Here is a 16,253-nt window from a genome sequence, read left to right as displayed (position 1 = left end):
TATATAGAATGGTTATGGCTGGTACCATCATAGATGAAGGGGCTTCTGCGAGTATCCTTTCCTAGACTGCTTGGAAAGCGCTTGGTTCGCCATCGCTTTTGCCTGAGATGAGAAATCTACCAGGCTTTAACAAAGGAACCAGTCGACCATTATGGATCCTTCCCAATGTGCCCATAACATTGAGAGGGAAAACCGTTCATATGAACGTAATGGTAGTCCAAGGACCCCTGGATTATAATCTACTCCTTGGATGAGACTATATTTATTGCATGGGAGCCATTGTCTCATCACTCTTTAGAGTAATGTGTTTTCCGCACGAAGGAAGAGTGGTCAAGCTCGTAGACCAACTTTCATTTCCCGGATCACACATAGCAAATAGTCATATACCATCCCTGAATGGTCTTTTCACACAAGGAATGTCTCATCAATCCCCAGTCTGTCCACCTGATGAGCGCGAGTGATTCGGGGGACATGACTGAAACCCAGGGGGCATGCACCCTGGTCTGCTTCGGCAGGAAAACTTCGGGTATAGGGTAGGTTTCCGTGAGAGATATATGACTAGTCTGTACTCCCGTCCGTGATTGGAAAAGGGGGTTAGACTGGAATAATATTCCCTCGTCAAAGTTATGTGAGTGGATTGTCTCACCTTTGTCTATTTCCATAGACATCGCCGAAGAAGTGTTTTGTTTGCGCTGTGAATAGAACAATCTTTGGTAACCTGAAAGAGGTAGACCTTTCCTGATAAAACAAATGTTTTGTTGGAGATTTGAAAGGTGATCTTGAAACTCTGTTTTATACCTGGGGGTATGCAAACCTTTTGGCATGCAAGCGAAGAGCGATCATTTATCTATTTTTTGGATTGGTCGTTTCCTAACTTGCATAAAGAAAGGATGTGGGGCAAAACTCTAAAAATTTCCGTTTTCATATATGAGACATTCTTATTTTACAACTGGATTAATCGAGCAATTTTAGCACATAGTTCAAGCTCGTTAAAAATTAAACATAAGTCATGAGCAAATGTTTCTCCCCGCGTTTAAGCTCATTAAAAAATGAACTATTTCCCGGTAAATAACCATCGTGAATGTAGTACTTCAGCCTTTAAAGCCTTAGTCGTGTTCTCATCATCACCTCCACTCTGTATTAGCTGATCATTCACCTCCATTTGATTGTTTACCCCTTTTGAGGAACAGCTGCGAAGACTGATCCCACTAGCCATCCTTGTAACACTGCCGTGATTGGAAAATTCCAACCCTTACCTGGAATCAGCTGCTACTCAATTTTATCACTCGTTCCTCAAAAGACGAGTCTCCTTTAAGCTCTTTTCAACTGACTCGTAAAATATGAAAAGATTGTCGAGCCATTGGCCTCTCCAGCTCGTTAAAAGGACCGGAAGTGCTATCCCTCCTTTAGATTTTAATCTTTTTGGACCTGAGGGACTATTACACAAAAAGATCGAGCGCTTGTTTTGTTCGGCTCGTTAAAAGTATCGAAAATTCATCCCTTCTATATTGTTTTATACTTTTTCGGACTTAAGGGATTAGATGACGAAAAAGGAATTTTGGAGTTTCCTTTACGTCCCTTTTCAGACTCTCTAAAAATGAAAAGGACCAAGTTATCTTTGTCGTTAAACTCGTTAAAACCTAATAGCGACAAACTTGTCCATAGCAGACAAGAACGAGTTTCACTATCACTAGGCTCGTTAAAACATAGCGATGGGTTTGCCCGAAGGGAAAATTATATAACAAGCATATGTTATCCTCCTCAAGCTTGACAAAGATAAAGAGGTACTGGTCAGCAATGACCAGGGAAAAATTGGGAAGAAAACTTGAAGAAACTTTGTTGGTAGCAAGTCGCTCTTGAACATGACACTTTCACTCCGCATCCAAGTCAGGTTGGGTTGTTTCATTCACTGGTCACATCACCATGGTCCCATCACACCATCCACATTTGGGGTTAATGCTACCGATCGATCACGTCAGTGTCGCATATGTTCAAGAGAAATCATTCAGAGAATTCACCCATGTCTCACCTGCTACAATACATTTACGCTCCATTCTTTCATGACCGCCACCCTGAATCTTATATCGCCAGATCGTTTTCACCTCCATTAAAATGATTTGCTCCGTTCCGTGTCATTGATGTGGGATTCATTAAGGCCCTCCTATGACGAATCGCTTCTTGTCGACATCAGCTCATTATCCAAGAAGTTTTTCTAGGAACACCCCTTTCAGTACTTTGAAGCTTGCATGCCTCAATGGCAAGTTTCTCACTTCTGGCGACAGGTTTACATCAATGGCCTTCGACCGAAAGATTTTGCGTGGTGTTCGACGCCAAGTCCTTTATTCACACCACGTGAATTGTACTACAGTACCTTGAGGGTCACTATCATTATCGGTGATTCCTCTCGCGCCTGTTAATAGCTTACATCATTGGCTGGTAATCAAGCGATGTCTTTCCATGTTCGACTCTAGAACATCTCTCACATGGATCGACTTGTACTTCGAGTGGAGATCGAACGAGATTGAAGACCCCGGATCTAGTTTCATCCATCCGGGCTGCGATATATATTCAGGGAAATAAAGACATCAAATGTACATCATTGCTGCACAGATAATCATCCAATCAAAGGGATGATGGCTCTACCAGAATCATCAGTCTACACTCAGACGATTGTCTATCCTATGTACATAAAAATGAATTTATAAAGCTGAGCATGGGAATGCCCGCCTCAGCTAGATCATGAAAATATTATGAAGATAATGTATTGTATTGTATCTTATTACAGGTCTCCTCCCCGCTTGAAAGAACTTCGGATCCTCATGATAAAGCATTTCACCCGACATAAAAAAAGATTAACAACCTCATGCTTTAGGGGGCAACTGTTATAGACATTTTTGGGCACTACAACCCCAAGCATAAAATGTCCATAAACCAAGGGCTCCTAAGTCCCTAAAAGTGTTGTTCTAACCCCTAAAGGAACAAGGTCAACTGATTACAGCTTCTCCCAGAAGTTCTCCATGAAAAACCACTCAGAACTGGTCAAAACAGGATCATTTCACTTGCTCCATAGGCATAGTGTGTTGCATCTCACCTAAGTACACTCTGTGGGTGCGTTGCATTTTAAAAAGCCCTTCTATGGGGTGCGATGGGCGAGAAGTGACAAATGGCAGTGTCAATCCGCGAGGTGGAGAAGCATGGAATCTTCTAGAAACTTCTCCTGTGACACTTGCCTCTCTGAATTCGACCAAGGATGAGTAAGATATAATCAATCTCCAAGTGGAAGCAAGAACTATCAGAGGGAAGACACTAATCAAATCACAAGCTGACTCATCTCCCTTACAGATATCTATATATGGATCCCTCATCCCAGAGATCCAGAGGCTGGAATTTTGCATCTTGTAAGGAATTACTGTTGGTTTCTTGAGTTAACATCTTAGTGTTGGGTGATCTAAGCTTTGCATGAGGTGAAGAAGGGCTTACTTGCTGAGAGGATGATGCTGGTCAGAACAACTGGTTGTAACTCTCTTCGCTCTTTCGTGATTATCAATAAAGTTATTTAAGTTTTCCTCCATACTCTTGTGTCATTTATGTTTTATGCATTTGTATGATCAATTTACATATGATCCTAGATTGTTTATGATTATAGATCCATGTTCTTGTATAGTGTTATGCTACTTTGATTCTACAGGTACTCTGTAAAGCTAGGCGTACAAGGAAGCAAGTAGCAAAGGACTATCAGAAGAGAGAGGAATCGAACTAGGAACCAAGCACAAGACAATGGTTGGTCTCCTTTATTCTTCTCTCATCTATATTTCATAAAGGAAAAACGAAAGTAGCTTTACTTTGTTTGTTTCTAAGGTAGCTACCACACCTTAGTGGGATTAGCAGTTCTGCATAGACACTTTTCCCTGTAACACCCTTGTCTGCTTTGGCAGATGAACCTAGCTAAAAAGATAGGTTTCCTTATAAGTTATGTGATTGGAAGTGTTATCTCACACCATTCACCTTTGTCTATTTGATGGACAAAGCCAAGGAAGTATTTTGTCTAACCGCTGACAAAAAGAATCCTGCTTAACCATAGTGATTTCCATGTGGTTACTGGAGACTCTCCTTTTATCGATGCCTGGGGGCATGTAAACCTTTTTATGCAAACTAAAAGTGACCAATTTCATTTTTTTTAGCTTTTTAGCTTTTTAGCTTTTTAACTTCTTAGGTTAGGTGATTGGTCTGACACACTGTTCACCTTTGTCTATTTGGTGGATGAAGCAAAGGAAGTGTTTTGTTTGCTCTGCGGATGAAACCATCCTACCTAACCTTAGTAGTTCCTTAGCTTTCTAGTTTTTCCAGCGTTTTTAACTTTTTAGTTTGGTCGTTTCTAGGTTACATAAAAAGAAAACTAAAAACTGAGCATATGTTATCGTATGGTTCAAGCTCATTAAAAAATGAACCTATCCCTGAGCAATGTTATCACATGGTTCAAGCTCGTTAAAAAATAAACCTACCCTTGAGCAATGATATCGCATGGTTCAAGCTCGCTAAAAAATAAACCTACCTCTGAAGCATAGTTATTGGATGGTTCAAGCTCGTTAAACAATAAACCTACCACTGAGCATAGTTCCCCCACAATTCAAGCTCGTTAAAAAATGAACCCGCCTTTGGTAAATAACCCTTGTGATTGCCATGTTATCAGCCTTTTGAGCCTTGGTTGTGTTCCTGCCATCACCTCCATCCTTTTGGCCGATCATACGCTTCCGCTTGATTGTTTACCTTTTTGAGGAATAGCTTCTACGAGTGGTCCTGTTAGCCACCCTCTTCACATCAGCTCGTTTTAAGAAGTTCCAAGCTTACCCGGAACTAGTTGCTACCCTAAACACCACTCATTCCTCAAAAAACGAGTCTCCTTTAAACTCTTTTCAGACTCGTTAAATATGAAAAGATTGTTAAGCTATTGGCCTTTCCAGCTCGTTAAAGTAATGGGAAGTGCCATCCCTCATGTATATTTTAATCTTTTTCGGACTTGAGGGATTATCTCACGAAAAAGTTCGATCGCTTGTCTTTTCGACTCGCTAAAGTGATCGAAAAGTCATCCCTTTTGTATTATTTTATCCTTTTTCTAACTTAAGGGATTATGCTATGAAAAAGAACTGCTAGAGTTTCCTTTTTATCTTTTTCAAACTCTCTAAACATGAAAAGGACTGAGTTTTCTTTGTCGTTAAACTCGTTAAAACAATAGCGACAAACTTGTCCACCTAGAAAAGAATGAATTTAATTGTCGCTAGACTCACTAAAATATAGTGATAGGTTTGCCTGAAGGGTAAATTATAGAACAAGTATATGTTATCCTCCTCAAACTTGACAAAAATAAAGAGGTATTGGTCAGCAATGACTGGGGAAAAAGGGAAGAAAACTTGAAGAATTTTATGGTAGCAGGTCGCTCTTGAACATGACACTTTCACTCCATCACCATGATTGAGTCAAGTTGGGTTATTCCGTTCACTGGTCATATCACCATTGGTCTTCCACACCATCCATCTTTTGGGGTTAACGCTACCAATCCATCTCAGTGTTGTCGATATGTTCAAGAGAAGCCATTCAATTGAGAAACCACAACCCAGTTAACGCCTCATCCACTGCAATACCTTCACCCTCCATTTTTCATGACCGCCATTCTTGAACCTTGTGTCATCAGATCATTTTCACCTCTAGAAAATCATTTTCTTTGTTTCGTGTTGTTGATGTCGGATACATTAAGGCCCTCCTACGACGGGTCACTTCTTGTCGACATCAGCTCATTATCCAAGAAGTTGACTTAGGAACAACCCTTTTAGTACTTTGAAACATGCATGCCTCAATGGTAAGTTTCTCATTTCCAGTGACAAGTTGACATCAATGGCCTTCAACTGAACGATTTTGCATGGTGTTCGACATCAGATCATATATTCACACCACGTGAATTGTACTATAGTACCTTGAGGGTCATTATCATTATTGGTGATTCCTCTCGCGTCTGTTAACATCTTACATTATTGGCTGGTAATCAGGTGATGTCTTTCCGTGTTCGATTTCAAAACCTCTCTTCACATAGATCGACTTGTACATCAGGGAAAGATTGAACGAGTTTGAAGACCCTGGATCTAGTTTTATCCATCCGGGTTGCGATATATTCAGGGACATAAAGGCATCAAATGTACATAGAAGTTGCACAGATAGTCATCCGAGCCAGGGATGATGACTCTAAAGAATCACTAGTCTGCAACTGTAGATGATTATCTATCCTATGTACATGCAAATGAATTTATAAAGTTGAGCATGGGAATGCCCACCTCAACTAGATCATGAAGATTATATTATGATGATGATGTATTGTGTTGTATCTTATATAGGTCACCTTCCAGTTTTGAAAACCTCGGATCCTCATGATAAATCATTTCACCCGACATCAAAAGATTTACAACTTCATGCATTAGGGGGGCAACTATTAATGACATATTTGGGCATTTCAACCCCAATCTTATATGTCGATAAACTAGGACTCTTTAAACCCTAAAATTGTTGTTTCATAACCTAAAGGATCATGGTCAACTGATTACATCATTCCCCAAAAGTTCCACCTGAAACACCATCCAGAACTGGCCAAAACAGGACCATACTGACTGCTCCACTGTCAGGGTGCAATGCATACTGACCCCTACGCTAGCCAAGTGCAATGCATACTGAAGAGGCCTTCTATAGAGTGCGATGAGCGAGGTTGGAGAAATGTCCGAGACAGTTTGCTAAGTGGATGCTCATGGAATCTTCTAGAAACTTCTCCTATGACACTTGCCCCTCTAAATTCACCCAGGGATGAGTAAGAGAACCAAGAAATATCTAAGTGGAACCAAAAACAACAAGTGGAATGACACTAATCAAAAACCCAGAGATGACTCACACCCTTACACACATCTATAAATGGATCCCTCATTTGAGAGATCTTGAGGCTGGAATTTTGTAATTTGTAAGGAAGTGCTAATAGTTTGAGGTGGAGAAAGGGCATTGTATTGTTTATGTGATCTTGCTTTTCATGAGGTGAAGAGGGCTTTGATGTTGGGAGGATGATGTTGGATCAGACAGCTGGGTTGTAATTCTCCCTTCTATTTTAATAAAGTTATTTGAGTTTTCTTCCATACAATCGTGTATTTGTGAATGTTGTTATTTGTGAATGCCATTGTATGTTCATTGTATTTTTTATTCTGAAATGCTTATGATATAATAGATCGAGATGCTTTTATGGTGTTTTGTTACTTTGTCTCTACAGGTATTCTCTAAGCGGGATAAGTAGGAGAGGAGTTGCAAGCTCTGTCGAGGGGGAGAGATATTAAGCAAGGAGTCAAGCAAAAGATCCAGGTTGGTTCCCTTGCCTCTTTCTTATCTATCATACATAGAGGAAATCCCAAATTGCTTTGACTGTTTGTTTCTAGGATAGTTGCCAATCCTAGAGGGCTAGCAGATCAAAAAGACATTAGTTTTCTTGGAAACACTCCCTCTCCCTCTCTTACCCTTCTCTACCTCTCTCTCTCTCTCTCTCTTAATTCCTCCTCTCCACTCTCCTTCATTTTATCTTCATCTCTCCCTTGCCACTTCCCCTATCTCTCCACCTCTATCACTCTATGTCTTTGTTCTTCCATCCCATATATATCTAAAGTTAATATATATATATATATATATATATAATGATATATTAATATATATTGTAATATAACAAATTTAATATTGTATTAATCCAAAGTTATTAAATTTAATAATATTAATATTATAATATATTAATATGAATATTAGATTTAATAATAGTAATAATTTTAATCTTTTAATATTAATATTAGGGTTAATAATATTTTTTGCATGGTATTAATAACAATCTCGTCCATGGTATTGGTCACACGTTTGGTATATAATTAGATGTTGATTTCTAATCCTATTTGATATATTTTTATTTATTTACCATACCTCTTTTATAAATATGGTATTTGACCTATGGTATTTGGCCCATAGGCTTCACCTAAATAAAACCTCTTTTTATGGAGTAATATAAGAAGAGGTCTGATTTATTTACCATATCTCTAGTTTATTTATATTTTTACTTATTTACCATACCCCAGGAGTAAATATATATATATATATATATATATATACCTCTGGTTTGCTTATATTTATATTTATTTACCATACTTTTTTTTAGTGTTCTTAAACCTTTTTTATATTTTAAATATCTCCTTTTTAGTGTTTCTAAACCTCTTTATATTTTAAATATCTCTTTTTTTAGTGTTCCTAAACTTCTTTATATTTAAATTTATATTGTGTTTATACATAACAATAATTAGATTGATTTTCAAATATTAAATGTTAAACATTATGTTTATATTTACTTGTTTACATGAGATCTACCCCATACTCGCTATGATTGTGGGTCCAATATGGAGAAGGATAAGATAATTTGTTATTATAGAAATGCCAAGAAACAATGTTGATGATTTCTATTATAGAAATCTCCATCAAACAGATCTGCCATTACTTCTAGTAATTGACTTGAAGTGTAGTGGTATTAGTTAATCTAGAAATTAATGGAAATAATCCAATAGTAAAGACTTTCATAAACATTGATATGGATCAATATATCCTTGTTAATTACTTGTTTGTTTATCAGACATGTATATAAAGGGAATATATATAGTTATATTTCACATTAAGCGTTTATATATATATATATATATATATATATAAAAGAGAGTCAAAAATTTAATAAAAGATCAAATTTATATAATCATTAAATGATTAAAAGAGAATAAATTAATAAATATTCTATTTTAATGTTTTAGAAAAAGTTTCCCAAAATAAATATGAATAAAATCCATTTTATATATTTTCATGTTATTCATTATATATGCAAATCTTTTACATAGCGAGTTTGGTATGAAGTTTGGTATGAGTCTTATCTTTGCAATAGGATTTATCTAGATTTTGATATGGTGGTGAAAGTAGCTAAAATGGACATGTGAAGTTATTGTTTTTATATATACAGGTCACAAGTAACTTTATTAAATCTTTTGACAACTTGATGTTGTAAATAAACATTGTCAAAAGATAACATCTTCAATTCAACATTAATATGCTATATCCTAATATTGAAAAGAGATTTAAAACCAAAAATATAGTCTATAAAGATTAAAAAAAATACTAAAAAAACTTAAATTTAATATATCAATGGTTATTTCTTAATTATTCTTATTTACTCGATTATGGAAATTAAAATACAAATTTTTCAATTTTTAAAATTTATAGCCCACTTCTGTCACTTTTTGGGGCAATCGCAAAAAAAATTAAGATTAAAAACACATATATATGTATATAAATTGTGTCTCTCTGGTTTGTCTTCTATGACCATGCATCTGTAACCTCACAATTATACCATGCATATGTGACCTCACAATTATTCCATGCTTCAACCTTATCATATCAGATTATGCCTACCATTTTTGTTTTTCTTCCAAGACCATGCATCTGCAGCCTCACAATCATAGGCTTCTTCTCTTTATCAAACGGATTTTTCCTACCACTTTTGTCTTCTGTAGATTCCTTGGAACTAAGTCGAACTTGTGGTCGCGTGCTTCACTTACCCTCTTCCCATTTTCGTCCTCACGACTCTCACTTGTTTTAATCTTGGTCAAGAGTTGTATTTGATATTTGTACGGATGAAAAGCAATGACATTCCTCATCACTACCTCCATTTTCTACGTGCTGTCCCTGTCTGATTAAGGCTTTCAATCTCAGACCCTACACATCAAACTCAGTGTGTTAGTGACTACATTGACTCTATGCATGTATCCATAAAGTTGTACAATGTTATTAAATGCGTGTTGGTATGTTAAAAAGTATTTTCTTTTATTAAATATGTGTAGATTATTACTTGTTTTTATTTTTATAGGTATAAATGAAAGATATTAAGCTATTTTCATCATTATAGGATGAAACCAAACTTACTCTTGGACATTATTTCAATTAAATCTGATTATAATGAGGTGCCTTTCTTCAGGAAAATGAGTTTTGGCCGACTTTCCTTTCCCCATTGCTTATATCATTGTGTGGTTGACTGTTTACAATGTATCCAGTATCCCACGAAAATGAGCAAGGTCAGATAATTAAAATTCGTCTAGGTCAAATAATTAAACTCGCCCTTGTCAAGGGTGTCTCCGGAATTCGCAATGTTGTGGTTCTAGAAAGTTAGTATGCGGGGATTATTTTCAAAAACGTGGGGGGGACTTTTGCTTATCGCAGGCTGCTTGAATAACATGGCGAGCGTGTCCCTGCTTTGACGGAACTGATAAAAGAGATTGTGTGGTCGACTTTCTCCCTGCGTTGTTGATATCGTTGTGTGTTGATTGTGTCCAAAGTGTATATATAAAAATATGGCGAGCTCATAATATATGTAAAGAACACAGAAAATGGCGAGAGTTTGTGTCTCTCCTGTTTTTCCGACACGCTGTGTGAGCAGCCTTACTCTTATAGCCTTCTTCTTCCTTGTCATACCAGTTTTGCCTACAAATTTTGTCTTCGACGGATTCAATGGAAGCAACTTGATTTTGGAGGCAGGTGCTTCACTTATCCCCTCTCAATCTGTGTTAGCCCTCACAAATCAAACGCGCTGGGTGCTCGGCAGGGCGTTGTATTCAACTCCGGTGTCGATGAAACGCAACGACACGCTTTCCTCCTTCAGCACTACCTTCGTTTTCTGCATCGTGCAACACCCCTCTGTCGAAGGGGGGCACGGATTGACCTTCGTCATCACGCCCCGCGCAACTGTTAGCAGCGGTCTGTCATCCGAGTATCTGGGGTTGCTCAACATTACTAGCAACGGGCAACAATACAATCACTTGCTCGCAGTGGAGTTCGATACGGTCCAAAGTGTGGATATGGATGACCGCAACGACAACCACGTGGGGGTGAACATTAACAGCCTCATCTCAGTGCAGACCGAGACTGCCGGCTATTGGAATGGCGCGCAGAAGTTCCATAGAATCAGCCTCAAGAGCGGACGCAACATACAGGCCTGGATCGATTACGACCATTTGCAAAGCCAGATCAACGTTACCATAACGTTGGCCGGCTTGCCCAGACCGCAGACGCCGCTTATATCTCAGAAAATCGATATGCAGAGCGTGCTGCAAGAGAAGATGTTCGTTGGCTTTTCAGCGGCTACGGGAACTTTGGCCGAGGACCATTTTATTCTCGCGTGGAGCTTTAACACGGAAGGCATGGCGCACCCCCTAGATATCTTGCGTCTCCCTTCGTTTGCTAAAATGTATTCCAAGCGTCCCAGTCGGGGATGGATAGCCGGCGTTACAGTGGCCGCTCTGGTTCTCTTCTTGCTGATAGTTGCGGCCGTGTTTTTCATAAAATACAAGAACAGAGAAATAATAGAAGAATGGGAGCATGAGTTCTGGCCACATAGATTCAGTTACAAGGAGCTCGACACCGCCACAAACGGATTCTGGGATGAAAACATTTTGGGCGCGGGGGGTTTCGGCAGAGTTTACAGGGGCGTTCTCCCGGGAAGTGGCCTGGAAGTGGCGGTGAAATGTATAACGAAGGAGTTAAACGAGGGAATGAAGGGTTTCGTCGCAGAGATCTCGACGATGGGGCGCCTGCAGCATAGGAACCTGGTTCCTCTCCTTGGGTGGTGCAGGAAGCAGAAGCAGCTATTCATCGTTTACGACTACATGCCAAACCGCAGCCTCGATAAACTCCTATTCGGCAACCCGATGACCATCTTGTCATGGCCGCGGCGATACGCTATCTTGAAGGACGTTGCGGCGGGCCTGGCATATCTACACGAAGGTTGGCAAAAGAAGGTCATCCACAGAGACATCAAGTCGAGTAACGTGCTGCTGGATTCGGAGCTGAACGGGAGGCTGGGGGACTTCGGGCTCGCCCGGCTGTATGAACACAGCGAGAACCCTGGAACAACTCAATTGGTGGGAACGGTGGGGTACATAGCGCCGGAGCTCATAAAGACGGCAAAGGCCACTCCGAGCTCGGATATGTTCAGCTTTGGTGTTTTTTTGTTGGAAGTGGCGTGCGGGAGGAAAGCCGTGGACCTAAGCTTGGGCGTTGAACGGCTGTTTTTGGTGGACTGGGTGTGGGAGATGTACGGCCATGCGAGTCTTATCGAAGCGGCAGATCCGAAGCTGGGAAATGAATACGAGGAGAGCGAAATGGATAAGGTGTTGAAAGTGGGATTATTGTGCTCCAATACGGAACCGACGTTAAGGCCGGGGATACGACAGGTGCAGGCCTGGAATTTGACGTCCTGTAGGACGTATTTTGCATTCGAAGACGTATTTGACGGTTGTTGTAAGTTTTTTCACGTCATTTTTGGCTTGTGTTATACCTCTTCATCCCGTCATTTTGACGTTTGATTTCAAAGGTAAACCGTAAAAATTTATGATACCTCCATCCTAATTGCAAGCAATGTGAAATTACGAATGATGGGACACTCTACCATAGAGTTCGACTTCGAACTTCAAGCACGGTATTTTTTTGAATTCGTCAAAACATGTAGTTGGTCAGAGAATAGTGCGACGCCATGAAGAAGTGTTAATGCGGCCCTTGTAATCTAAAAATAACGAGCCTAAGCTGTTCAAACCAATTATTCGTACGAGTGATTACCCGGTCGTCAACTTACAACCTTCCTGGCCATTTCAATTAATCGGTTGATAGTCACTGGTCATATGACGGTTGCATTAATTATCCATTCATTATGAGTCATTAACATTTGATATTTTTCTTGACTTTATTGAGAGAGCGGGATACCTACAGGCTAGACCGCTTTTTCCAAACAAATCCACCCATACTATCACATGAGTTGTATTCAAATTCGGCCATACTAACAAAGACTTACTATTCCCACGTGTTGAAACTAGCATAATAGTGATCATGGTGGTAGCTCCATCATCTGCATTCACTGAGAGGTCTTGTTTCTTATCCCTACTTATTTAGCTCTTTGTTGCATGAATAGCATTCAGAATTTTGTAAATGTTTTGCAGACAATCGATTCAAACAGCAGCTTGCTGTGACTAAGTTGCCCCTGGTAAGCATTTCTGAGTTATAAGGAATATATATTATAATTAGACAATAAAAAATTAGTGAAAATGACTCATCAAAACTAGACATCAAATCAAAAGATAGAATACCTTGATTGCATCAAGGTTCGAGATATAGAGTCTTCTAGAACAGTTCATCTAGGGGAACCAAGATATTGTTTCTTGATTAAATGAGCGAATGATATTGTCTAAAACATCTGATGCCTCTTTTCACTGATTTACCAAATCTTCCAACGGAACCTAGTGAATTTGTATCTTCCCTTTCAATGATTGAATAATCAAGGAAGAATCCTATATATGTCGAAACTCACTCATTTTCCCACGACTCTCTCCAAAAGAAGATTGAATAACCAATGAAGAATCCGATATATGTTGAAACTCACTCATTTCCCAGGGCTATTTCTGAAAAAAGACAAAGGCCATCATTTCAGTATAATAGTTTTTCTCCCAATATTTATACTTTATATTATAGTAGTTGAAAGATAATTTTCAAATAAGGGAGTTTCCCACTTAAAAATTTGTGTAGAACGTAAAATGAAGGGCATGAAAAATGAAAAAACGTCATCAAATTTTCAATTGACGGGCAGAGAGAATTTGAAATTCCAGGCCTGGACAGGTGTGTCAAATACTTGAAGGTGAAGCTCCTCTCCCTGACGTCCATATGGATTCATTTAGGATTAATGGCCGTTCTGCTGGGACGTTGCCTAACCATTATACGTTTTCTGAGGAGGACAGGAGGCTGAGTATACAGCAGGTGTGTCAAATACTGGAAGGTGAAGCTCCTGTCCCTGACGTCCATATGGATTCGTTTAGCGTTAATAGCTGTGCTGGCACTCCTGATCCGGAGGACAGGCTTCTTCAAGAAATTCAGAGCGGAAATCGATCAAACGGATGGCTCGGTTCGACCTCTGTAGTTTAGAATTCTCAACTACAAGTCCAATTCTAGTTTAGAAGTCCAAATGAACCAAATAAGTAAACATGCAGTTTAGAATTCTCAATCCTACCAAATGAAAAATGAATTGAAGTATTATATCTTATGTGTGCATACCGTGAATCCTTTATTAGGAGTAAAAATTCATAATTCATATTATTATTTCCTCTTTTCCAAATCCTTTATTAAGAGTAAAAATTCATAATTCATATTATTATTTCCTCTTTTCCAAATGAATTCATAATTTATATTATTATTTCCTTTTTCCAAATGCGTCTGCAAGGTGGAATACAATTTTTATGTTCAATTCATATCATAAGAGCAGAATACAATTTTTATGTTCAATTCATATGATAAGAGCAGAATAATTACATGATAATAAGTATACAGTAGTTAAAAATTGTTTATATTTACTTGTTCATGTGTCAAAATGATTTATGTTATTTATTTCATTCATAAAACGAAGACGAGAATTTTTTAAAGAAAGATTTTGATAATTATATTGTTGATTAAAAAAAAAATGGTAGATTTATATTGTGTTGTGCAAAGACTGCAATAATAGTAATGGACATTTCAATAACAATAATGAGCATGATCACAATCACATTTCGATGTTTATGTAACTCACATGATTATTCATAAAATTAACACATCTTCATGTATTTCCTAACTTTTTGCTTTTAGTATTAAATATAAGTCTCATTAATATATATTTTTCAATTTATATATGATATAAATTAATATATGTTTTTCAATCTATCTAAATGTTGTCAATGTCAAAACAACTAGTATTTGAAAATGAAAAATATCATTTCTTAAATAACCACTTCACAAAAAAACTCTAATTAATATGTGGAAAAAGTGATTATTCATTTAATTAATTTGGTATATTGAATTTTTATATAAATTAAAATAAGGATGATGATTAACTTGATATAAAATTTGTTTTATTGAAATAAAACATGGCATTCCCAATTGCTTTTTTTGATGGCGTGATACAAAATAATGTATATTGCTGCCGATTTTGGATAGCAATGTCAAAGGATTTACAATACAAAGCACACTGGAATGATGGCCTGGGATCAAATAACAAGGCTAAGGCTATGGCTCTTTGGGACATATTATGGCTTGCAAAATTTCTCAATATCCCTGAGATCCATATATATGGGAATTCAAAGATTATTCTGGATCATGTAAATGGTAAGGCTCAAATCAAATAATCAGGGCTTCTTCGCTGGTTAAGGATAATTGAATGTCTCTAGACTTAGCCAGAGACCTACAATCAATCATACTAGTAGAGAACACGGATGAGCTCTCAAAAAAAGGCCTGCAAGGAAACGTGGGAGAAGTGCAAATGGATATAGTTATGGAAGATAAGAGTATAGGCGTAGTGGAGTTCACGTTTCCTAGATATTTTGTGAAAATTGCCTATAATCTATTTTTTTTATAACAATTTTGTTTTTTTATGCTACAGGAATGGATAGTTTGTGAAAATTTCCTATAATCTATTTTTTTGTATAACAATTTTGTTTTATTTATGCTATAGGAAAAATGGCAACAGAGGGAGACAAAAACTTTTATAAGAATTACTATGAATATGGGTTGATATGGTTTGATCAATAAATTTTCTAAAAAATTATCTAGTTTAATTTATCTCTTATACACATGCTATATTCCCATATGCAGTTGTTATTTGGTTTCTTCACATTGTAATGTACATGCTTGTATATGGTTTTTTTTGGGAACTGGCTGAACATACAACCAGGATTATCTGGGTATTATGATGATTATTGTAAATGTATGCTGCTATGATGTACATGGCCTATCTAATTAATACAAATATAGCTTTTTTGATGCTGAATTTTTTTTTTTGATTTATTAGAAATTAAGATAGAGAAATAATCACTTGATTTGCTTTGAAATTTTAATGTTTTATTAAAGGTTTAAAGAGTAACATATCACTATAGTTTTGATACACTAAAGGGTTAAAAAGTTCAACATTGTAAAAAATATTTTAAATTTATGATATAATGTGGGTGTACTGAATATATTTAAAAAAAGTTTAGTTAATTTTTTTTTTTTTTGTATTTGGTAAAGTAATTGAGGCATGCTCAAAAGTGCATGAAAATGGGTTGATTACATTCTTTACCACTATAATCTTCAAGCATATAATTTAGATTTGAATCAAC

At 37.4% G+C, this 16,253-nt stretch overlaps 1 protein-coding gene across 2 annotated transcripts; it reads left to right on the top strand.

Moving 5' to 3' along the window:
- Nucleotides 1-10,188: 10,188 nt before the first annotated feature.
- On the top strand, nt 10,189-14,175 carry LOC149161244 (L-type lectin-domain containing receptor kinase IV.1-like). 2 transcript variants are annotated; one of them, XM_089436926.1, is made up of 2 exons: nt 10,189-12,317; nt 13,888-14,175. In XM_089436926.1, the coding sequence occupies exons 1-2, from the start codon at nt 10,476-10,478 to the stop codon at nt 14,050-14,052; spliced, it is 2,007 nt and encodes a 668-aa protein (XP_089293052.1). In that variant the 5' UTR covers nt 10,189-10,475; the 3' UTR covers nt 14,053-14,175. The 2 variants fall into 2 exon arrangements, with proteins under 2 accessions (XP_089293052.1, XP_089293051.1); XM_089436925.1 differs by having other exon boundaries at nt 10,197-12,317; nt 13,750-14,163.
- Nucleotides 14,176-16,253: the final 2,078 nt, after the last annotated feature.

This window comes from Pinus tabuliformis, chromosome 5_2 (assembly GCF_031772625.1).
Source record: "Pinus tabuliformis cultivar Carrire ecotype Pingquan chromosome 5_2, CPIR1, whole genome shotgun sequence".
NCBI lineage: Eukaryota > Viridiplantae > Streptophyta > Pinopsida > Pinales > Pinaceae > Pinus > Pinus tabuliformis.
Note: the sequence above shows the minus strand (reverse complement) of the source record. Positions and strands in the feature narration are given on the sequence as shown.

Excerpts from the sequence above, each read along its gene's own strand:
- LOC149161244 (XM_089436925.1), top strand. The coding sequence starts at position 10,476 with ATGGCGAGAGTTTGTGTCTCTCCTGTTTTTCCGACACGCTGTGTGAGC. Across the intron at positions 12,318-13,749 it reads TAAGGCCGGGGATACGACAG|GTGTGTCAAATACTTGAAGG; the intron begins GTGCAGGCCTGG and ends AGGCCTGGACAG.